The sequence below is a fragment of the Corvus hawaiiensis genome, chromosome 16 (assembly GCF_020740725.1).
Source record: "Corvus hawaiiensis isolate bCorHaw1 chromosome 16, bCorHaw1.pri.cur, whole genome shotgun sequence".
NCBI classification, from domain to species: domain Eukaryota; kingdom Metazoa; phylum Chordata; class Aves; order Passeriformes; family Corvidae; genus Corvus; species Corvus hawaiiensis.
This window is the reverse complement of record NC_063228.1, coordinates 5085886-5109407: the sequence shown is the minus strand read 5'-3', so window position 1 is coordinate 5109407 and position 23522 is coordinate 5085886. Positions and strand designations below refer to the sequence as shown.

At 43.5% G+C, this 23522-nt stretch overlaps 1 protein-coding gene across 2 annotated transcripts in view; it reads left to right on the top strand.

The window, feature by feature from the left end:
- The window catches only part of CARD11 (caspase recruitment domain family member 11), a 46722-nt gene extending 29716 nt beyond the window's left edge, over positions 1-17006 (top strand). For both annotated transcript variants that reach the window (XM_048321225.1, XM_048321226.1), the window contains 15 exons: positions 489-543; positions 1769-1878; positions 3049-3152; positions 5795-5853; positions 6386-6518; positions 6999-7200; positions 7638-7764; positions 8846-9086; positions 9497-9593; positions 10650-10745; positions 11674-11806; positions 12348-12527; positions 13682-13806; positions 14628-14743; positions 15304-17006. In XM_048321225.1, the coding sequence (XP_048177182.1) occupies positions 489-543; positions 1769-1878; positions 3049-3152; positions 5795-5853; positions 6386-6518; positions 6999-7200; positions 7638-7764; positions 8846-9086; positions 9497-9593; positions 10650-10745; positions 11674-11806; positions 12348-12527; positions 13682-13806; positions 14628-14743; positions 15304-15508 (1983 nt within the window). In that variant the 3' untranslated portion in view covers positions 15509-17006. The remainder of the gene's footprint in view (positions 1-488; positions 544-1768; positions 1879-3048; positions 3153-5794; positions 5854-6385; positions 6519-6998; positions 7201-7637; positions 7765-8845; positions 9087-9496; positions 9594-10649; positions 10746-11673; positions 11807-12347; positions 12528-13681; positions 13807-14627; positions 14744-15303) is intronic.
- The last annotated feature ends 6516 nt before the right edge of the window (positions 17007-23522 follow it).

Below are 23522 nucleotides of genomic sequence, written 5' to 3'. Positions count from 1 at the left end.
TATTCATGAATTGTAAAGAAAACCCACAAAAATCTAACATTCCGACTTTTGAGGTTCTCTTTCCTTTCATCTGCGTTTGAATTCTCCCTGCCCTTCATAACCTTTCTGAGCTCTGACTGTCATTATTACTTATGGCGATAGAGCTGCATTTTTCACATTGCACGCTCCAAAAGGATGCCTGTTGTATTAACAGCTGCCTGAAACCAGTCCCAAGGCACCCACTTCACCTTTTGTCTCTTTGTTTCCTCAGCAGAATCTGTAAATTGCAATGTTATTTGGGCCAGACATTCAAAAGTAGTCAGGTAGCTACCCTCCATCACTGCTGTGGTATTTAGATACCTAAATATCTTCCAAATTTTGGGTCTTGTTGTTTAAAGGAGGGCAAGTATATTACAACGTAGCAGTGAAAAAAGGTGGTAAAAATACCTGGTTTACAGTGTGTGGCAAATATTCTGCATTTGTGCTGATTTTTGTCCTCTTACTTTTAGATAAGTCCAAGAGCTAAATCCCCTGTCAGCATGAACAAAACATCAGAGTTTCAAGGTCAGAAAGAGCACCCATGTCCTTATTCCTTTTCCATTGCTTTGTCTCTTTCACTTAATCTCTTTAAGCTGTTTTAGCAAATATGCCAACCAGGGAAATTGTTAACCAAGTCCAAGTCAGTAAAAAAAAACCAGTTTCTCTCACAGATACCAATGTAATAATTTAAAGTAGTCAAGTGTTCTACTTCACTGTCCTCTCCATCCAAAGATGCCTCCACAGGCACAAGATGTGCATCCCATAGCTTAGCTAAATTTTCTGTTTTCTCAGTTTTCCATTTAGTTTACAAAAGTTGTAAAGTCATTTGTGTAACATCTGCACTAAAAATCATCATACCATTCTCTTTTTGCTGTTGGAAAAATCATTCAAGCTGAAAAGGCCCTAATCTAGTGATTGTCTAATGAGTTCCTTTGTCCTTCAGCAAAACAGAATTAATTTTAAATCTAAAGCATTGCAAAAGCTCAGAGAGGGGGATTGACCCACGCCCCAGCCAGCTGCCAAGTTACCAAATTTGTTGCTGTACACTCATGTTTGAGTTACTGCTAATTCCTCCTATTTGTGTAACACTATCCCTGAAACAAACACCATCAGAGGCAGCACTTCCTTCAGTTGTTGTGTGTTACAGTGTGCCTCTGTTGGACAAAACACCATGGCAAACACGGCTCCCGCTCCAAGGTACTCCATGTTAAACAGCAGCTTTGCTAGCAGGCAGTGTGCAACATTAGTACCAATCAGAGGTGCTGAGGAAGGGGTGGAGTCCACATTCACTCTGTGTTACCTGGGGCTGCGGAGGGATCCCAGGCTTCCTGATCCTTGTAAATTTTTTGTAGTAAAAATGTGTAATTCAATGAGCCTACCTTGCAGATCGCCTGGTTCAGGTGATGAAGTTAGAACATAAATTCACGAAACAATCTTTCTTTATTTGTCAAATAGCATTCACAGATCTATTAAAAATGGCCAGGACAGAGTTGGGAGACAAAGTGGGCAGGAGTCTGTGCAGAGGGGTGGGAATTTCCGTGCTTTGTTGGGAACTGCTGGGGAAGGTGTGGGAGCCAGAGCTGCAGAGCAGGAGCGTGTCTGCGGCCCCTGTCCAGTACAAGACCAGCTGAAATGGAAAGAGAACATAAGTGCAGTGGCACATCTGTGAAAGACTCTGCACTGGAAGTGCTCTGACGTGCTTCTCTCTCGTGTGTTTTGTCTGTGTTTCCCTGTGTCCCCATGAGTGCAGCAGTCAGAGCACAGGATGAAGACGGGGCCGAGGGCAGCACCGGCCGCACGGACACGAGCTCCTCTGTGTCCATCAGTAACTCCATCAGCAGCTGTGAAGTCACCAGGATTGTAAGGATGCCCCTTGCCTGTCTACAACTGTCTCTCCTAATGTGGTTCAGCGCTTTCACAGCTCAGTATTAGCACTTCCCCAGCATCCCAGCTGTGATCACATTCAAGGCCCTTGTCAGAAGCTCCCTTAATCCTTTTACCAGCATTTTGTTAGAACTATGTTATTAGCCTTTCCCAAAACCACAGAATTGGTTTATGTTTATTTAAAGATATTTCAGAGGTATTTATGACCTCTTGCTGTCTCCTTATGCCATTTAACATTTACTGTTAGAAGAAAGAGATTTGCTTTAAAACTGCTTTGTAACTTATCTGGGAAAATTCTAAGGATTTTTTGAGTTCTATAATGCTTTTCCTGTCTATAAGTAACAGCAAGTGAGAAAAGGGGTGCAGATCACAGTTGGAAATTTCTGCATACCATAATCAAACCATTTCTTCCCTGCTTGCTGTATCCCCATAATCTTCCAAGGTAGATATTCCATTATACATATGTGAGCACTGACACAGCAGGACAGGCAGATAGAGAGAGTGCTCTTGCAGAGTGTTAATAACAAAGAACAAGACATCTTTCTAGAACACCGTGAAAAATGCTGCCCCCAGGAAATTAAAATTATACTCAAGAATAGCCAGGAAAGAACTTGCTGCCACTCATGATAAGCTTAGCTGGGTTAGGAATATCTTTTTGGAATATCTGTTGAATGTTTAGATGCCTTATACTGGTCTTCCCTCTAGTGCAATTCAGGTTTTAGTTTCCAGTGTACTGGAAGATTATTTAACATATGAAGATCTGTGTTTTTCTGTCTCCTTCCAACTATATATATATTTATATAAGTAGACATACTGCTTTTCATCCTCCTCCTGTGTCAGCTGTGCAACATATACACCACACATCAAGGGTAAAGTTACAATGGCTTAGTAAATCAGGCAGTTATGTGGTCACAGGAGAAGGTGCAGTGCCAGCACACAAGCTGGGCATTGTGCTAAAAACTGGGATATATGAGTGCTCTTGGATTCTGCACAGCTAGAATCGACTTTTCTTCTTTTTCTGTGTGTGCTTCTCAGTGCAGACTATGGCCAGTGCAGAGCACCACTGCTAATGCTGCTGTGACTTAGAGGTGAGAGCACATTTCAACCAGATAACCTTTCTGAAACCTTTTGGTTTCTTGTTCAAAGCAAACCCTGCGGAATCGCAACGACAGCATCATGTCGACCACTCCCGAGCCTCCCGGGAACGATTCCATCGTGCGGCGTTGCAAAGAGGACACCCCTCACTGCAGGTGGGTCACATGTGGGGAAACCTGTCCTGAGCCCAATGGCACAAGGACAAGGGAAAAAGGGCTGTAGAGGTCCTTGTGTCTGCCTCTGATTGAAGAGCCTCTATAAAGCAGCAGGATTAACTTCTCAAGGCTGCAGCCCTTCATCCCACATTTTGTCCAAACCACTCAGGAGTGCCTGACGGTTCAGCCAGGATGAATGACACAGTGATACCACTGCAGCACTGACTTTGTAATGGACAGAAACAGAAACAGGACTGGAATCACTTGGCACTGATGCTGTTGGAGAAAGTGCTCTCTCTACCTTCGTACACTGATCCAGCTTCAGTTTTTGCCCCTCAGCTCCATGCTGCCCTTGTGTCCCTGTTCTTTCCCCTTCTTTCAAAGCTCGCCCTTCTTCTCTGTAAGCTGCCGAAGTGAGCAGAGTTGCTTGCATGTCTGCGAGGAGTGGAGGGGAGAAGTGGAGGAGGGAGGTGGTTTTTCTGAGTCTCAGGGTCTGCTTCTCAGCAGAGCAGGGAGTGGAGAGAGAGGCTTTGCTCTTGGCTTCACCTTCTGCTGCAGCTTCCACTTCTGTCGGGTCAGGGCCCCATGGACTTCCCCTGGCAGTGAAATCTCATCAGCTGGTGAGTGGGAAGTTGGTGGCAGGAAGGAGAGAGACCTCTCCTGCCTCACAGTTCCCTAAAGGGCACTGACCCCTTTTCTAAAAGGTTTTTTGCAATGTGATACTCAGACATGCTGTGTTGGTGTGGTGTCAATAGCATCAGTGTCTGCATCAGAAATATCAGGAAATACAAATTCATTCCCTAAAGGTCCCAAGCAGAAGGAGAAAAGAACAGAGCAGACCAATTTAGAAGAAAGCAATGTATGTGGAGGGTTTAGATCTTTATTAGATCTATTTTTGATATCTAATCTTTATTAGACCTTTATTCATATTTTTATGTTTTTCAAAACAATCTGATCTTGGGCAGACTGCCACTTTTGCCTCTCTCTCTGGAGAGCTTTGCAAGACAGCTTTCCACTGAGGGCATCCTCAGCTGGTCCTCCCACATAATTTTGTAGGCTGCTGAGGCTTTAAGCAGTGTTTATTTCAGTCTCCCTTGGCTTCTCCTACATTGCCCTCCAAGTCCCTTTTTAAAGTGTGTTTTATTACAAGATGAGAAAAGGCTTTTTTATTAATGATTTGAATGTTTTGTGCCTCAGGTGCTTGAGAAGCCTTTGGCATGCCTGAACCTTTCAATATTTGCAGTGTATTACAGAACACAGTAGAGATTACACAGAGATTATTCATCTTCTGGACTTATTTCACTGTAACTGTGACTGTATTCTGTTCCATGTGTTAAGGCACTGGAAGACTGAGTTGTACTGAAATCTGAATTTTTCCCTCATATTAGATATTCTTTGTGTGGAAAGAAAAGGTATCCTGGAACAAGGTCTGAATGTGGGTTTACTTTGTTGAGCTGATAATCACTAAAGTCAAGTATCTCAAGAGCCTGCCCAAAAATTCACTGTAGTTTATAACTTTATAATTAGCATGATAAGTTTTTGTAACTTATTTGTGAACATAATCCAGAATAATTGCTGTTTGCAAGCCAAGTTGCAGGTTTCACAGTTCATCTCAACTTAATTTGTGTGAATAAAAAAGGTGAGATCATCATTTAATGTAGGAAAAGGTACATTATTTCCCTGCTTATGCATGCTGTAAAAATAGCTGATCCTCTGCAGCCTGGCTGCAAAAATTCACCCTTCAGCTACAGCCAAATATGAGGAATATCAGCTCCACAGGAGACCTACAAATCATTCTGAATGGGAAAAACAACAAGCTGTTATTTAAACAGCTTTGCAACCAAAGGACATGCTTTAATGAAGTCCTTCTAGTGAAGCTGACAGATCACTCATTTGGCTGGACAGCCCCAATACCCCTGTAAGAGCAGAATTTTAGAGAATCTTGAGTGGTTTTCAGGCCAACCAATCCAGTCACCTCTACCAGGAATGGCTGTACGAGCTGGGCTGGGAGCAGAGCTGTGGCAGTTCCCAAAGCCTGGAGCACTTTGCTGTTCTGTACTGCAGGTACCTGAGTAGCCATGCGAGGTACCCTGAAACTGCTATAAAAAACTTCAAGCACTTTAAATCAAGCAGATAAATTACTCCTTACTGCTGCACCTCAGTAACTTCCCTTGCATTTACTCTGTCCATCAGTGAACTTCTGGCTTTTTGCTCTGTCATGGAAAACCCCCATGGTGCAGTGCATGCACAGCAGGCATTGTGCAGCCCTTTATCTCCATGTGAACCAAGTGTGGTGCGAGTCACACACCAGACCATCAGTCAGCAGCTTCCTTTTGTCCTCAGCAAAATCTTCATTCCCTCACTGCTGTTGGCATTTCTTCCTTCTGAACCTTCTTGCTGCTTCACATGCTTCCCATGCTGGCTGACACATGTTGTCTTCCTGCCCTTTTCTGTATCTCCCCTGGACTCTCAAGGATGTTACTTGCTTATTTTTTTGCATCTGCACCATTGCCTGATGCAACGCCTCCAACATCTTCCTTTTTCACAGAAGAAGTTCCTCCTTCGGAACTTAATGAAATCTGCTGAAAGCTGGAAAGTGTGCAACTTTCTCTCTCTTCCATTATCTCATGCTTTGTTTTTAGTTCCAGCTTGGTTGAAGAGGACAATGACAGCTTTGGATGTGATGCTTTGGAGCTGGATGGTAAGCAAGAGGATATAATGTGTAATTGAAATATGAGCTAATATGTTATCAGCTCCCCAGCTACAGAGACTGTCAGATAACCAACCCCCTCTAAGAAAATGGGACGCACAATCTGTGAGTAAATTGAGAAAACAAAGGGTCAGCCAGTGTTAAGAAGGGGAAAGCGGTCATTCCTGAAGAACTAAGTGGGAAAAGGATTCGTTTTTTTACCGTGAGGGGGGGTCAAGCACTAGAACAGGGTTGTCCAGAGAGTTTTAGTCAAACTCTTCATCCTTAGATGTCCTTCAACTGGACAAAGTCCTGAGCAATCTCCTTGAGCTGACCCTGCACTGACCTTTGACTAGACAGTCTCCAGAGGTCCCTTCCCACTTTCTATTCTATGAGAGAGGCATTCCTCGTGCCATGTCCTCATGCCTCTGCCTGAGGAATTTCCTACTTCAGCTTTGGTTGGGTTCAATTAAAATTAATTTTCCTCTTTTTCATCTTTGTCACTTTATCTAGGACTCATTATCATTCTTGTTACTCTTTCCAGATGACAGTCATGACAGGCAGTCACATGGAGCTCCTTCAGTGCACTCTTCCTCTTCTTCTCATCAGTCAGAAGGCCTGGATGCCTATGAGCTTGAGCATGTCAACTCCATATTTAGAAAGTTCTCTCTAGAAAGGTAGGTAAACTGGCATCTCAAATACCTGAGAGGAAAGGGTGCTGTGGTAGAAACTCTCTATTTATTTATTAGTTGCTGAAGTTATAGTGGCAGGAGTGATTATGGTGGCAGCAATATAACGTTATCTTGGAGCCCCTTCATGTCCCGTAAACCTATGAAGGTCATCCTCAAATTTCAAAAACTTCAAGGCAGACTAAACGTTCTAAAGGCTCAAATTTCTCTTTGTGACCTTGCTATCTCGCTGCAAGAGCTTGCAGAGTGGAGAACTGTTGTATGCTGAGTTTTCAGAGATGCCAGAGCACTGGGATCTATCCAGATGCTCTTCTCCAGAACTTGTGCTGTAACGAGGAGGATTTCTTTTAGAGTCCTTAGATCCTAGTGCTTGGTAATGCGGGAGGTTTATTTCTACATCTTTCATTTATCATACATGCATTTAACTCAGAGTGAGATAACCAACTGTCCCTTCCTCTCATGGACCAGACCCTTCCGTCCCTCTGTCACGTCTGTGGGCCACATCAGGAGCTCGTGTCACACGATCCAGCGCGTGACACTCAACGGGGACAGCCTCAACTCGGAGATCACCCTGCTCGGGGGCAATGACAAGGGCAGCTTCATCAGCTCTGTCAAGACAGGCTCCCCTGCAGAGAAAGCTGGCCTTCGGGAGGGACACCAGATCCTCCTGGTGAGCATGAAATCATCACCAAGTGGCACAGGGTGTCTGCCCACCCACCTATGCTGTCCCTGGCAGCCCATGAGCACAAGTTCAACAGTGCTTCTGCCAAGTTTCTCTTTACTTAGTTTTCCCTCCATTGCCAATGTTGCCAGACCATTTTCCTATTAAAATGCCTCCAAGGGGAAAAAAACACCCCCCACAATTTATATTCCTGCACTCCTTACTCCCAGGGAAGCCTGGGATTGTCCAAGTGCTGCAGTTCTGTTGACTGTTGGCATTCCTAATTTGAGAGAAAAACAATTATATAATTAAGACATAATCTACATCCTGATAGCAAAGTGTCTGTATTGTTTAATAAGAAAAAGATTATGACACTTTAAAAAAAACGGTATAATTGACTCAGATATTGACCCTGCGCTGGAGAGTGATATTTCTTTCGTATCTAGCTGGAGGGCTGCATTAAAGGGGAAAATCAAAGTGTTCCCTTGGATACTTGCACAAAGGAAGAAGTTCACTGGACAATTCAGAGGTGCAGTGGTCCAGTAACACTCCAGTATAAATCAAATCATGAAGGTAAGACCGGAAGTATTTCTCATCTCATATGGTCTGTTATAGCAACTTGTCTGGAAGAAAGTGACAGGACCAGCATATCCTTTGTATTGGGATAAATCTGGAGCATGCCACTGGTGTTAATTACAGCACCTCTGTGGAACTGTTTCAGCTTTTAGCCTGGTGACTGAGAAAATAAAAAGCCCGTGTGCTTGTCAAGAGTATTCTGAAAAATTTACATGGTGGCCAATAGCAACATGATTCGTGAAACACGTTCAAGCTTATTTTTATGTACAGTTTTTTGCAATACAACGTGGTGAGCTGAATGATCTTTATCCAGCTGGTCAATTTAGCATTTACCTCATGGAGTTGCCCTGTTTATTACTTTGTGGCTTTATCTTATCTTTAACAGATGGAGTTCATGTGTGGCGAACAGAATCTGATTTTAGTGTTCAGGGCCTATAATGATAATTTCAGGTTATGGATCAAAAATTACATTCCAAAATCCATTCTTTACTGGTGTGTATAAATGGGCGTTCATGTTTTTACGCTGGTTAGAGAATTTCAGCTGCATAGATCACACAAGAAGTGATGCCTTTGATTTTCTTTGATGTTTTCAACGGTAGAAAAGACTATTGCAATTTTTTGAGCATCACTTAACTGCAGATAAAGCATGTTATAGATTCTGGGAGTGCCAATTAGAGCTAATAAGGGGAATAGCTTGCCAGTAAAATTGGTGGCAGAACTCACACTGTACTTAGAGGGCAGAGCTATAGCTGTGTCTGCATCTTTGGTGAGTTCTCTGTTCCACAGGTTATGTGGGGAGTACTGAGAATGGAGTTACCTAAAAGCAGCATTATAATGAGAATATTCCCACAGGCCTGACAGCAGCAGCATGGTCTGTCCCTGAGGCAATGCCCCATCAGTATCTCTGAGGTGCAGGCCCATGATCTTGCTGGAACTACTGCAGGCAGCGCTCTGGAAGTACAAACCTCTCTCGGAGGAGCCCCAGGAGTTTGTGCTGTGGCTTCTCCCAGAGGATGCCCGGGAATGCAGCAAGAGCAGAGTGTGAGATCCTGCCTCACCCCTTCCCTCCCTGCTGCAGGGTACCGGAAGCTGCTGTCGGAGCTGGAAGAAGGGCTCATCACCTCAGGGGATTCATTTCACATCCGCCTGAACCTGAATATCTCCAGCCAGCTGGACTGCTGCTCCCTGTCAGTGAAATGTGATGAGATCGTCCACATCCTCGACACCATGTACCAGGGCAGGTGTGAGTGGCTGTGTGCCAGGGTGGATCCCTTCACTGACAGGGACCTGGAGATGGGGACCATTCCCAGCTACAGCAGGTGAGGGTGATGCTGAGTGGCCACAACTGAGAGCAGGGATCTAGAAACAGGGAACTTAATTACGGCTGTAAGGAAAGAGGTATCTGTCTTAAATTTTGAGATAAGATCTGGTGATGTTAAACTACAACATAGCTATAAAACTTAAGAAAGGAGATTCCAGATGTCACCTGAAAAAATAAAGTGGGTTGCTCAAAAAGTATAATACGCAAATATTCCATGGATATTCTTTAATCCTTAACTGCAATGCAGTTCTCCATATTATTTTGTTCCTGCCTTTACTTCATGGTTCAGTCAGTCCTCACTGCTATTTCTATTTAATCTTTTCTGTAGGCACAGACCCATTGCAATCCAGCTTTCTTGTGAGTGGTTTCAAAACTATCTTGATCTACGTGATCCATCCTTTCTTTCAGAGCCCAGCAACTCCTTTTGGTGAAGCTGCAGCGGTTGATGCACAGAGGAAGCAAAGATGAGACAGAAAACTCCTACAATACCCTTCGGGCACTGCGGGTAAGTATCCACAAACAAAGTCTTTTTAACACCTCATACTCCCCTGCTACTGTTTTTTCATTTTTCATTTTTCATCATCATTTTACAGAAATTCCTGTTTACATTCTCTGTAGGTTTTGATTGTGTCAGGCAATGGGCACCTTCTGTTTGCTTTAAATAATGTCCCTGGGAATGAACCCAGCTCTGGCTCACTATTAACCCTTCCAGCTATGAGGGAGTACACTTTAAAAGTCAAAACTGTTCTGTGCTTTAGTTACCCTTCTCATGCTTCTCTGCCTGTAAACATTGAATGCATCTTCATGTACACATGAGGAAGAAGCTGTGTCCTTGGAGTTAATAATCAGAGTTATTTCTCTCCGATTGTGAACAAGCCTCTAAACCACAGAGTCTATTGTCCCACTTTAGAAAGACCTGTCTCTTCCAGCCTAGATGTTGTGGAGAGAATTGGGATTATCAGGCCTTCACACACAACAGCCCTTCTATTTTCTCCTTTTCCATCACAAAAAGTAATTTGATTTTTCTTTCTTTAGACCCCAAAATTCCATCTTTACAAAATTAAAATTACCTTCCCAGTGTATTAGTTGCTGTAAGTTATTTTTAGAGTCTGGGAGACATTCATGCTTCTAACTTTTTCAGGGACAGGTAGACGGTGCTTGTGCTTGATTTCAGTCAAGGTTAAGTGTCACACATTCCTTCTGTGCTCGCATCCCCACTGATCAAAGGGACAGAGATCACTGGAAGAGGTGCTTGTGAAAGAAAAAGCTGTGCATGATCTTTCTTGGTGCAGAAATTACCTCTTTCTTAGGTGTGGAGAGCAGTCTGTGAAAAAAGGAGTGTGAAGAGCAGTGAAAAAGCAGTGCTTCTTGGCACAAGCCATGCTATGTCCACAGTTTGTTTAGAACATTGTATTTGGGATAGGTATCGATCACTCTCCTCTTTTACTGGAAATATAAAATATCTGTCTTGGCTTGTTTTGTTTCCCAAATATTATGATTTAAAAAAACAAATACAAAAAAGAGGGTGGAGGAGAAAAACGCCTGTGTTCTTTTTTACTAGAATACATTGCAGCCAGAGGAGCCTGCCCCACAGAGCGACCCAAAAACCAGCCCTCGCCTGTCCAGAGCAAGCTTTCTTTTGGGCCAGATTTTGCAGGTAATAAAGTTCAAATCCTCAGTGCAATGTCTGAAATAGTGGATCTGAACAGCTGATATTCTCAGGCTATCCTAATTCCCCCAGAAATCCCAGCTCAGGTCTAGAGGTTGTATTGGAATTTATTCCTATCAAAAAGAGATTTAATGCACGAACGAGAAGGATGGGTTGTGTTTTCTGTTGTGATGCGGGGTGTTTGTTTTTAAGAGCATAGCTTCCATTACGGATGTGCCTTGAGGAATCCCACGTCTGCCATCAGAGGCTGAAATGTGCTTTGCTTGTACCATAAGGACAAATCCAATGGACTGGATCAAATCTCCAAGTCTCTGTGAGATAGGGCTCCATCAGGAAATAGTCCTTTAACTGTGGGCCAGTGACTGAGCGTGACAGAGACTTGTGGGTGAAAGATAAACCTTGTGAAGGAAGGAGGTTGTGAAAGGTTAGCAAATACACAGGAGGAGGAGTTAATGTTTGGATAGAGGAATAGTCGGGTGGATGAGGAAGGAAAGCATGAAGCCCATTTCTCATGTAAAATAACTGTAAAAAGATGCCATTTGGGAGTTTTTAAGTCTCTCTTGTAAAGAAGAGGCAGTTTGGGTATAACTTGTGATACATTTGTGCACATACTCTGGGTATGATGTACACATCAGTGCTTGTACTGGTGATAGCAGGGAGCTCTGTGAAGGGAAAACATGCCTCTTAAGAGCAGAGAACAAAACAAGAAATCCCAGAGGGGATTAACACCCGCTCTGAAACAGATCTATGATATTTAAAGAGCCTTAGAAGTCAGTCCACAGATCCATGGAGTCCTGTCTTTGATAGACACAGGTGATTCAGATCTCATAGTTAATGGGTGTCAGCTGATGAATACATGGGGAGGGTAAATAATGCAAGAGAGTCAAATCTCTCTTTTTTTTGTTCACTTTTTTAGTTTGTCAGTAGGTCTGAGAACAAATACAAACGAATGAACAGCAACGAGCGGGTCCGCATCGTCACGGGCTGGCCCTCGGGCCTGGCACTGAGCTCATCCGAAGGGAAGAAGCAGCTGCCTGATAAACTGGAAGGTGCAGATCTAAAACAGCCTTTACACACATAGCACTGACACAAAGGCCTACATAAACATCTACAGAACAGCATGGCTACGAAATGTATCATAGGTCTTGCATTTGTGGTTGACTCTGCAAAAGTTCAACAGGATTTGTGACCAAAACTGATTCTGCTAAAAGTGCTTGGGCCACTAAGCCTTCATGGGCAGCTTTAGGACGCTGAAATGTCCTGTTTGACTGGCAGTTCTTCCTAAGTGCTTTCTTGCCTTTTGCTCCAAAACATTTAATTTAGAGTAAGTCAAGCTAACAAGCAGAAAGTCTCCAAGCAAATGTTGTGTTGAAGAGGTTAAGAAATAATCTCTTGAAAGCAAAAGGCACTTGAATCTAGTATTAGGTTGGACATCATAGTGCTGTGAGTATAGTAAAGACAACCCCAGCAAAAGGGGAAGGAGGACCAGTATGACTAATCATGCCATTTCTGGTTCATGTGTGTCTCCTTTTTTTCTCCAAATATTGATGGAGGGGAACTCAGATGATAAATGTCTTGTTCTTTGCTCAGATTTGGATTCTGAGAGTGAAATCGATAAGAAGCTCAGTCTGATCCCCTATAGCTTGGTGAGACCCATCCACTGCGAGCGCAGGCGCCCTGTACTGTTCACCCCCACCATGCTTGCCAAGCCCTTGGTGCAGAAGCTTCTCAACTCTGGAGGTGCCCTGGAATTCAACATATGCAAGCCAGGTAATGGGATAAAAGAGGGCCATGACTGTCAACCCTCAGTGTTGGAAATACGAACATATATATGCGTGCACACGTAGGGGAATGCACATGTGAGAGCTGCTTGAGGTACTTCAAGTCACATCAGAGTGATGTGTAGCTGTAAATCCTGCTTTTTGAGACTATCTGGGATATTTGAATGTTTTTGAGACAGCCAGTACACATGGTTATGAGATTCTGTGTCTATAAATATTATCCATGTGTATGCTGTGTGGTTGCTAGGCTGCCCCTCAGAGACTGAAATGCTGTGAGTGCTCTTTCTGTTTGCATACTGTTTGCATACTGCATATCTAGGCAATGTGAAATTTTGATTAATTTGTTTCTAGTATTTGCTCTTATGAGGCATATCTTCCCTAGAGCGACTTTAGGTTTCTGTCTCATCCAAGCTGTGAAGATTGTGCATTTGATCTACTGGAAAGACTGATTTTCTTCCATGCTAAGTATTTACTATTAAAGCAGTACGCAGTGCCGTGGTGGCCGCAGGGCAGGATTGTATACAACCCAGCATTAAACAGAGCTGACGTTTCATTTTTACACTAATATTGAATACCCACAGCATAGTATGCAGCCTTACAGTCATCCAGACAGAGAACCTGAGAAGTTAAGTATTATAATAAATATCCCCTGTCTTGCAACATAAAACAAAAGCTTTGATGTGGAGCTGCAATTCACAAGGGGGCTGGTATCACACATTGCAACCTAAGCCAAATTTTTTTGAAACTTTAAACACAAGTGTTGGAACACTAAATCCTTGTTGTAGGATCCTGTGCTGAGGAGACCTTCTTTTTTTAGCACTTCTCAGCATCCTCCATCCCTGAACTGTTACTACATAACATTAGGTGCTGGAATTGTATTTACTGTTTTAATTTAATGCCTTCATAGTGTTGTAGTAATTGCCCAAGGACTCATTGGTGTAGGATATAGCTGAGATGCTCAGCTGTGATCAGATTAGGCTTTAATTGAATTCAATGGAAGAAATGAGGCAGCTGTTAAGACAATTCATTGCTCATCTTCCTTCCCTGAACCATCCTTACATCCCATGCGAAGTACTACTGGATATTTTCTACATGTTCTGCTGTTGTAAATTTGATTCTATCCCCAACCACATCTCTTCCTAGATATTGTAACAAAGGAAGAGTTCTTAAGGAAGCAAAGGACGGAGACTGTCATCTTCAGCAGAGAAAAGAATCTGAACACATACGAATGTATTGTACCTGCCAACATTGAGGCTGTCACTGCCAAGGTGCTCCCAGTCCTCTGTGTCCCTTCCCTGGGCTCTCTGTGAACCTCTCTGCCATGTCTTGCATAAGAGACGGACCAATTTAAAGTTGCATGTTCTCTATCCTGCCCTCCTTCAATCTCAGATTTGTATTTATTCCCCCAAATAGCTTTTTATTTGTGCTCTTGTTTTCCTTTCCTTTCCCATCCTCAGCCATATTCTTTTATATTCTCCCTCATTCCCTGTGATGACCCACATAGATGCAGTTAAGTATCCTTTCATTTTCTGTACTCCATCCTTTAGTCATTTCCTTTCCATATCATAAGTACATATGAATACACGAGAGAGTGAGAGATACAAGAACCTAGACAAAGGAGAGGGAAGCCTGAAACCCAGACACAGGGGTGTACAGAAGAAAGATAACAATGCCCAAGACAGAGATCTGATGTCAAATAGAGTAGATTTGATGGAAAAAAAAGGAGAATGAAAGTGATGGTTTTTTCTCTCACAAGTAGTTGCATCGGATGTTCTTTCTGAACAAAAAGCAAGCCTGTGTTTTGTGTCTCTATGTAAAACTGGTATTTTATCATACTTTTCATCTTTAGAACAATCCATTTCCATTTTAAACCTTTTTGGAAAGCTGTTAAGCTCAGCTGATATTTGACTGACTAGTTTTAAACCAGTAGGAGGAGCTGGACTTTAAATGTATTTGATTAAAAGGTTTTAAATCAGTACAATGGTAAATAGAGAGCTTTCTAAATGACCCCATAAGGGATAGATACCATTATCTTGAGATTCCACAGCAGTGAATTTCCTTTGTGACACTGTTATGACTTTGTTTTTAGAACAAGCATTGTCTCCTGGAAGCTGGAATAAGCTGCACAAAGGATTTAATCAAAGCCAAGATATATCCTATTGTTCTCTTTATAAGAGTCTCAGAGAAAAACATCAAGAGGTTCAGGTAACATATCAAACCTTTTGCATATTTGATATTCCGTCTTATTCAGTGAATGATTCTTGAGTCCAATAATGTTCTCACTGAGAGAAATAAAGAACCTCATCCCTCTCCATCTGGTACTTCTATGTGCACTATTTCCTCCCATGATTCCTCCCTGAAATCTTACAACCGGAGAAAGCAGGAATTCCCCAAATCTGGCACTCTTTCACTGTCACTGGTGGCAATGAGCATTGTGGGAGGATGAGACCAAAGAAAATGTGGTTTTCTCCATGCTCAGCACTCCCACAGCATTTCTTAAGGTAATGCAAGCTGGAAGAGGAGAGCTCATAAACATTTGCACTCTCCCTCCATTCAATGCTCTTAAATTGTTTCCCCATAGCAAATATTTCTCCTTGGGGGCAGCATGAAGGTAGGGGGAGGGCACACCTGGAGTAGCTGCATTCTTCACTGCTTTTATTGCTTGTATGTAGTTAGGAGAAAATAAATTCTTGATGGAACAGCTGGGACTACAGGATTAACTTAGAATGCAGGACATTTATTTTTGGTCTGCTCATTTGATCCAGGAAGCTGCTGCCGAAGCCAGAGGCTGAGGATGAGTTTTTACGGATGTGCCGCCTGAAGGAGAAAGAACTAGAAGCACTGCCTTGCCTTTATGCCTCTGTGGAGGCAGAGGCATGGAGCAGCATTGAGGATCTTATCCGGACAATAAAAGACAGGATCGGGGAAGAGCAGCGGAAAACCATTTGGATAGATGAGGATCAGCTATAAAAAGCCATAAGTAACATGGAGCTCTTTGGTGAGCAAATGACACATCTAGGTGGAGCAGAGGCTCACAGAATTCTTTGATGAGGTGCCCAGAGCTCACTCCTGTTTCACCCTTGCTGACTGGGCACTTCCTGCTGGCAGGATGCATGTCTGGAATGGAACTGGAGCTGTGTTGAAGAGCCCATGTCTCAGATGCTGGGATCCAGGCTGTGGGACAGACCACAGCCACCACCACAATTTCTGATCCGCTGGCATTTCTTAAGGGACAGCACCTGTTTAACACATGAGGACAAAGACCTTGAGAGGGAGGTTGGGGTAATTTATTATGTTCAAAATATGGATTTCTTTTATCTCATTGAAAACTTCTGATGAGACCAAATAAGTGGAACCTAAAAGGGATAAGGCATGGGGATTGGGCTTCAGGATGTGGAATTGATATGTGCCCCACACCCCCCTGAAGTGAGAACATACCCAGCTGAGGAAGCTGGAGGCTGGTTGGGAGCAACAGCAGCACAACTGCTGATGGCCAGAGCAGCTCTGTCGCCCTGTTTCTCCACAGCCATTTTAATGAAAAGAGAAGAAAACAGCTATTCTTCCTGGCATTAACTAAAATGAAAATTTTCCCTTCCTTTTGAAACCCCAGTTTTATTTAACAGTTTTGCAGGTTTCCTTTGTAGTCCTGGCACTTACAGGAAAACAGACTTCACTGTCCCAGTGGCACATCAGATCTTTCCAGATCTGCCAACATTTCATTTAGTTTATCCCTGCCTCTGCATCATATTCATTTGTACATCTCTCAGTTTTTAACATTTTTTTACTCATGGAAAATACCGTGGTGCCTTCTCTGGACAACAGGTTTCTCTGTTTCTTCACTGAAATATTTTTCTATGACATCACTGCCTGCCAACATGCCTGCTCTCAACAGGAGGGACTATTCTGAGAAGAAGAAAAGGAGAATTTCATAAGCCAGTAATTTCTGTGAACCACTCAGTCCTTGACCTGTGTGCCGTGGCTGACAGCGAGGAGACCGGCGAGCACCACGCTGTGCTGTGGCCAAGTGGGATAATGCACACTTCCAGAAGTGTGTATAGGGCTGAGGAGACCATGTCCCATTTTCAAAAGCACTTAAGTCCTCAGAGAGTTTAAGTTCCACTGTTCATGAGTGTGACTTAGACTCCTAAATCTCTTCAGTCTTTGAAACCTTTCCTCTCGACATTAGACGCTGTACTGAGATTGCCAAATTGATCCAATAAAACTGACCCGATAATAATGACTCGCGCAATTGCTGATCTGAAATGCAATAAAAATTGACCTACAGATAAAGAGTTGTGCATCCCATTGTCCTTAGATCTTTCTTTCCTTGCCATATCCCTCCATTTTAAGATGCATTTAATAACAGATTTACTTTTTGCTTCTGTGTTCATCCCCAGTCCCCCATCTTGGTGGTGTGGACTGATTTTTGCAGCAGGCAATAAACCAATCAGAATCTAAATAAAACATCTGGTCTGGTTGCCTTCGTTAGATCAGCTGCTCCCTAGTCTTTGCAACAAACTTCTGCTGGGGGTGTCTCTCAGGTAGACTGGGTCAGTGTATGTTGGCTTGTGGGATTGCGCTTTTACTTGATGCTCTTTTTTCTTTTATGCTCTTCTCTTTTATGCACATCATTTTTTAACTAATGGAATCTTCAAGAAGTAATTTATGTCACTTTACATCTAATTGCTGCCGCTGTGTTTCTCAAGTTATTAATGTTTGAAAGAATGTTCATAGCTAGCACTTCTCAGAGAATAGCTTTTTACCTGCCCAGTGCCATCTGCTTGGACTGTGCAAGCAGGGGGAAACTTCCATGTGCAATCTCTTTACGAAAAGGACAGGCTACACACACAATTTTCAACTCCCTCCAGGGCAAGGAATAACAACCAGTTAGGGTATATATAGAACAAATTGGATGATTCTTCAGAGATCCTCTGTAGCTCAAGCAGAAATAAGAAAGCATCAGTTGGAAGAACTAAGCCTTTCAGGGGCATTTTGCATTCATTCCTAATGTCCTGATAATGCAACCTTGTGTAACAGCTGCCTGTGGTTTGTTCCTGCCCCTCTTGTGAAAGCTTTTGAGTCCGCAGCTGAGCAATGGGAGGAACTGCAGGAACATTTCTCAGCTGCTTCAGCAAAAAGTTCAGCCAGGTCAGCATCAGATGCCTCCAGGAGCCACCAGCTGACTGCTCACCGGACAGCGCGCGGAGGATGTCCGTGTGCCACTGGCTGTGCCACAGGGATCGCTACCATCTGCTAGAATGGCTGCAACAGATGGCTGGTGGGGCAGAGGGGATGGACTATCTCAGAATGCTGCTGTTGTTTCTGCAGTGACCTCCCCACAGCTGTATGTCTCTTTGCATGGACAAAGCTGCAGATGTGATTTGTCCCACTTCACTTTTGGCACAGGAAAGGCATATGCCAAACTCTGGAGGAGGTTCCTTTAGCAGTGAGCAGAGATACACCTCCAAAGAGCTGTATGTCTGGCTTACTGGAGATGGCTATCTGAGGGCGAGATGAATTGCCCTCTGAACTGTCTGGGGTTTTCATAGACTACAGCAAGAAACGAGAGAATTAGCCTGGCCTTTAGCATTTAGCTCTTTGATCTGTAATTTAGGACAGCTAAACCACCTTATGGGAAAAGTGGAAGTAGAGATTGAGGCAGAGAACAAGAGATCTAATTATTTCTGTGAAACAAGAGAGGAATGGATACATGGAACAGGCTTTTCTTCTCACATCCAAGTGCATCTGTAAATTCCCAGCTCTGCAGACACTACAGGGCATTGTGGTTGCCTGCTCATGTGATGCAACCAGACCCTGCACAGTGCAGTTCATGGCACAGCTGGGTGCTGTAGCCTGCATAACCCTCATCTCTCTGTGAGTCGGTGGAGAAGGACTGAAAACTCAGTTCCCTCTTGCCTTCTGGGTGTGAACTCCAAGAGCAGATCTGTAGCTGGAGTGGAGCTGCACAACAGCCACAGAGTAAAAGGGGCCACTGTCATTTACACTGGCTGGGAGATGCTTCTGCTCTGGAGCCAAGAGCTCTCCCTCTCAACTGAAGGAAATTAACCCCTGCACCTTTTGAAAAACTGTTTCAGATCTTGAAAAGAGGCCATGGTTTTCCCTGAATGTCAGAGTGCTGGAATCAGTGTGGATTCCAAGTCCTGAACTGGGAGATTGGAGGTGCAGGGCTGTAGATCGTTGCGGTATTTTCCATTCTGCTAAATCTTCTTTGTGAGGTATCACCTTAGGCCACATCCCTCCTCACATGCACATCCCATTTACACAAACCTGGGCTCAGCACAGACACAAAAGCCCACCAGGCATAGCCAGCTTCAGTAGGGATTGTGTGGTCAAAAAACTGGGAAGAACAATTCAGAAAACGAAGTGGGAATTGGAAATGTTGTAAATGTTCCTTGTAAATAGTGTCACAATGAAATCTCAAGCAGATTCTCCACCTGATCTCATCAAAGGGTTAGAATGGGACAAGTTTAATGTTGATTTGGTTGCTTCTGTATTTTAGACAGCACATGATATGAGGTTTGGGAGCAATAACTGGATTTGCAGGTACCCCCAAAATTCAGATACATTCTCTGAATCAGTCTAAAGAGGGAGACTCAAGCTGCAGACCTGAGTTGGAACGGGAGGCTGTGTTTGGACACCAGAGCTCAGGCCCAGCTGCCGTGTGTGGATCCCAGGTGTACATCCCTACCTAAGGTAAGCAACATTCTCAGCACAACCCATTTTAAAATCATTCATGGTTTTTAATTGAGGTCTGGGAACATTTCACAGCAATTTGTATTTTAAGTTAGAAAGGAGGTAACAGAAAGCCCAAAATTGCCTTATGTTTGGTCTGCTGCTTCTGCTGTAAAAGGCGTAAAACATAGAATAATAAGTGCCTTTCAAAATGGGTTATTTGAAAACTAGTTCTTCTTGCCTTTAAGAGCTCACAAGAGCTTGTTGGAAAATTTTTCACATGCAGAATGTTCTTCTGAAAATGTCATTGAAAAATTGCCCACTAGAAAATGCAATTGGAAATTTTTTAACTTGTCTTGTTAGAAAACATGTTTTCATCTAAATCAAATGTCGGTGGAAATTCTTCCATTCTAACATTTCATTTTCTAAAAGTTTAAAGTATTTCAATAATACTGAAGCAGTCATTTTCAATATTTCACATACTTTCAATCTTTTATCTGAAGAAAATTTTGGCGTTAATTTTTAATTTTTATAGTTGAAATAGTTTTAAAAGTCTACATTTAAACATTTGATTAGATTGAAACACTTGTATTTGATGTTTTTATACTACAAAATAATGGAAGTAATGGCTTACAGTTCTCACATGTGGTATTATGTCTGTGATCACAAGAGAAAAATCAAACTGAGTCTGGCTTTGCGTTTTGTTTAACTCTGCTGCTAAAATGATGTATTGTATAAGTCAGCATCATGCAGTTCAGCACATTGGGGAATTGTTGCAGGTAAAAATTTCATGCAAACTTTATGACACAGAATTGGATATTCCTTTGAATCAGAATTCTGGCTGAAGGCAAAGCTGTCAGTCAGGTCCGGCTGCAGCACAGACATCTCTGGCAGCACAATTTACAGGGGGGTAGGAACACACACAAAGCAGGCTTGTGCCTACAAACTTGAAGTGGAGATAGATGCCAAAGCTGGAAAAATGCCTGTAAACCTGTTAGAGGTTTCTGTGTTCTTTGTGCCAAGCTATTTTCATGGCCCAGGGTTCGAGAGCTCAGTACAATGGTGAAGTCGGGCACTGCTGAGCCCTGGAGCTTCTCTCAGCTTCTTCAGCTCTGTCTGGGCTGGGCTGTCTAAGCAGCAGTTAAACTGTTCCCTGGAGACTGGAAAAGCAAGACACAAGAGTTTTGGGCTTCTGGGAGAGCAGCATTCTTGGATTTTGCAGTTATTTGTATTGTGTATTCCAAGTCATTCAGCCTTAATCAGCTTAGACCGTGAAAATGTGCTCCCCTTTGGTGCAGTTTCCGTCTCCCTTGCTCTCGTTCAGCTCTGAGAATTGAACAGTATCTCACAGAGAGACACACAATATCAAACAGGAGATTGTGATTCACTGCTGCTAAGTCACGTTGTCTCCCCCCCTTTCTCCTGCTTGCTCAGTTCCCAGAGTTGCTTGCTCTGCACCCTGTGTACCACAAGGGCTGATTTGGGGTGTGCAGCCCTGAGGTCCCTCACCAGAGCACCACAAGATTCAGGAACAGGTGTCAGTTGAAACTGTAATTCCAGGAAAACCTTATGCTTTTCCAGACTCCTCTGCAGAACAAAAAGGAGGCTCTCCCATGGATCCAAGGCCATGTGGCTTTTGGCTTTGGAGACCAAATCCAGTGTGAATTTTGGTTCAGGCACAGTGAATAGGGGCTCTTGAGCACTGGCAGCTTGGGTGGCAGTACAGTCAGTGCCTGGGACAGCCTCCTGGCACAGCAAGAGTTACAGTGACCCTGCTGTGCCAGTCCTGCCCACACAGAACCTGCAGCAACTGGGCTGACCATTCTGTCCAACACTTTCCTGGGAAGAACACCTAATTCAGCCAAGGCACTGCTGAAAGCCTGTGGCATGAGATTTCCTCCATATCCTTCAGGCACTGCAGAATTCTGCCATGCTCCCAGGCATCACTTTTGATATCTCTGTAAAACTCTTGTCTGACTCTCAGGGACAATCCCGGACCCAAACACTGAGGAATCTGTTCTCACAGACTTTTCATTGATTCCTTGTAAATTTTGAGGCTGCAGAAGCAAACAGAAGGCCTGGCATCCCTGCAGATTTCACCTGCAGAACTAATGCTTCTTTAAGAAGAAGGTGCTGTCACTGTCTTTGTATGGATGGAGCAGGTGACAGAGAACTGAGGGCACTTGTCCACATGGGCCAGTGACACGGCCTGGCTCCCCCTGGGCTGCACTGCTCTGTCTCAAGACTCTGGGTGAGGAGGTGATGCCATCTGGCAGCTGGATCAAGGGTTTGAGTGGGGCTTGCCTTAAGTGGTGAGATTTCTAGTTTGATTTGAGAACCCTACCAGTAAGCCAAGTTAGAACAACAGGAAGCTCATTCACTCTCCCTCCCCCACCTCCTCTTTTCTGTTCCTGTGCTGCAGAAATGTCTGATGTTCAGATCAGAGGCTCTCCAGGGTTAAATACACCATTAGTCACTGGAAAAAAGGAAAAAAAGACCTTTTAAAAGCAGATGGTAGATGATAGAGAACCTGTTTGAGTGTAACTATCTACAACAGCATGTCTGCTTCATCAGATATTAGCATCAAAAGCTGTCTGACAATTTAGCAACAAACAGCAATATTGATTTTCTTCCAAAGTGCAGATGCAGAAAGACAAAGATGGAGAGATGGCTCTTTCAGAGGATCCCCATTATGCCTGGGCAAAGACAAGGCAGGAAAAGACCTGCAGCCCCCAGTCCTATCATCAGGGCAGCAGCAGCCTGCAGGTGAGAGGTTCTGGGGGGAAACACAGGAGAGATACGCTGCAGCCTTGTCAGAAGCCTGTGCAGAACGGAGGGACACCACCCCAGGGATGAGGAACCAGGACTGGGGCCAGGACCAGGCTGCTCCCACCAGGGAAAATGGGAAGTAGAGCAAAGTAGTGGATCTGGGATGGAATGTGAAAGAGACATGGGATGTAGCTTGCTTCCCTTGCTGTTTTCAGAGGATATGTGAATTAATTGCTGCAATCTGAGCAGCAATAGCTACTACTCCACCTGTCTTTCCCTCAGATACAGCAGCCATCCTGACATTTCAGAGCACTACCAAAGTAACCATTTTAACACCGTAGCATTTGGAAAAATTCCACTTTAGAACTAAGATTTCTCCTTTATCCCCTGTCCCATTAATTTCTTTTTCCCATGTTGGTAGAAAAGCCTTCTCGTGGCCAGCAGTCAGCTCTTGGAACCATTCCTTGATGACAAGTATTGGGTATATCCAGTTCTTTGGACAACAGATCCCTACTTCTGATTTAAATTCCCTGCAATCAGTGGTCTCACATCAATTATGTACACTGCTCCTCGTCTCTGTGTCTGAAATGTCAGTGAATCTGATAATTTTTGCTCACAGAGGTGGAGAACTAACAAGGATCTCTGGCACAGCCTGCAGTGATTGCATCTACCAAGGCTTAGCAAAACAGCAAGGAGACAGAATCAGGCACTGACACTTGCTGAAGTTCAACCCCCTGCTCAAACAGCAGCAGTCAGAGTAACTCCTAACAGAGTGCTCAGGAAGGCACCAGAGCAGGTTAGGACACTGCTGAGGAAGGGCTGCACAAGGCAATCTCCAACCATGGTCATGGGAACATTTGGAAAGAACAGGAAAGAAATAAACACAGTAAGAAATAAAGAATAACTCATAATTAAACTGATTTACTCCTGGCAGAAATGGACACAATTCCATTAGCATGCAGTTCCGTCTAAATATGCGCCAGAAAGAAACTAAGCTGGATATCAACTCTGACCTAGTTGGAGTTCCCTACACTAACATTACTGTATTGTTAAAATACTGTTTTAAGAGCCAATTTTGGGCTGTTGCCTTCATTCTTGCACCCTAGAGAAAGCCAGTGGGGTAAACTTCTATTAAATGAATGTGAAAAATTGATGCCTGGTTCTAAGTGCACGTTTATAAATATAACATCAAATCCAGTGGCTTACAACAGCTCCTCTCCCAAAGAGCTCTGCCCTCTGAGCCTGTCCTGTGGTGGTCGTGCTTCCTCTGACCCAACCTCCTGGACCAGCCCAGCACCTTCCAAACACAACCTTACACTGGGAAGATTCAGCTTTGTCATTGTAGGCTGCCTGCAGCATTAGCTTCCCCATATCCTGGTGCTGAGGTGATTTGCTCATTATCAGATTGCTGTTTATTAATCAAAGCGGTAACAATGGGACGGAGGAGCTGGAATACAGCACAGACAGTGCTTCATTTGTTCCAATTGATTTTCCTATCACATTTTATTACTACTATTTACTT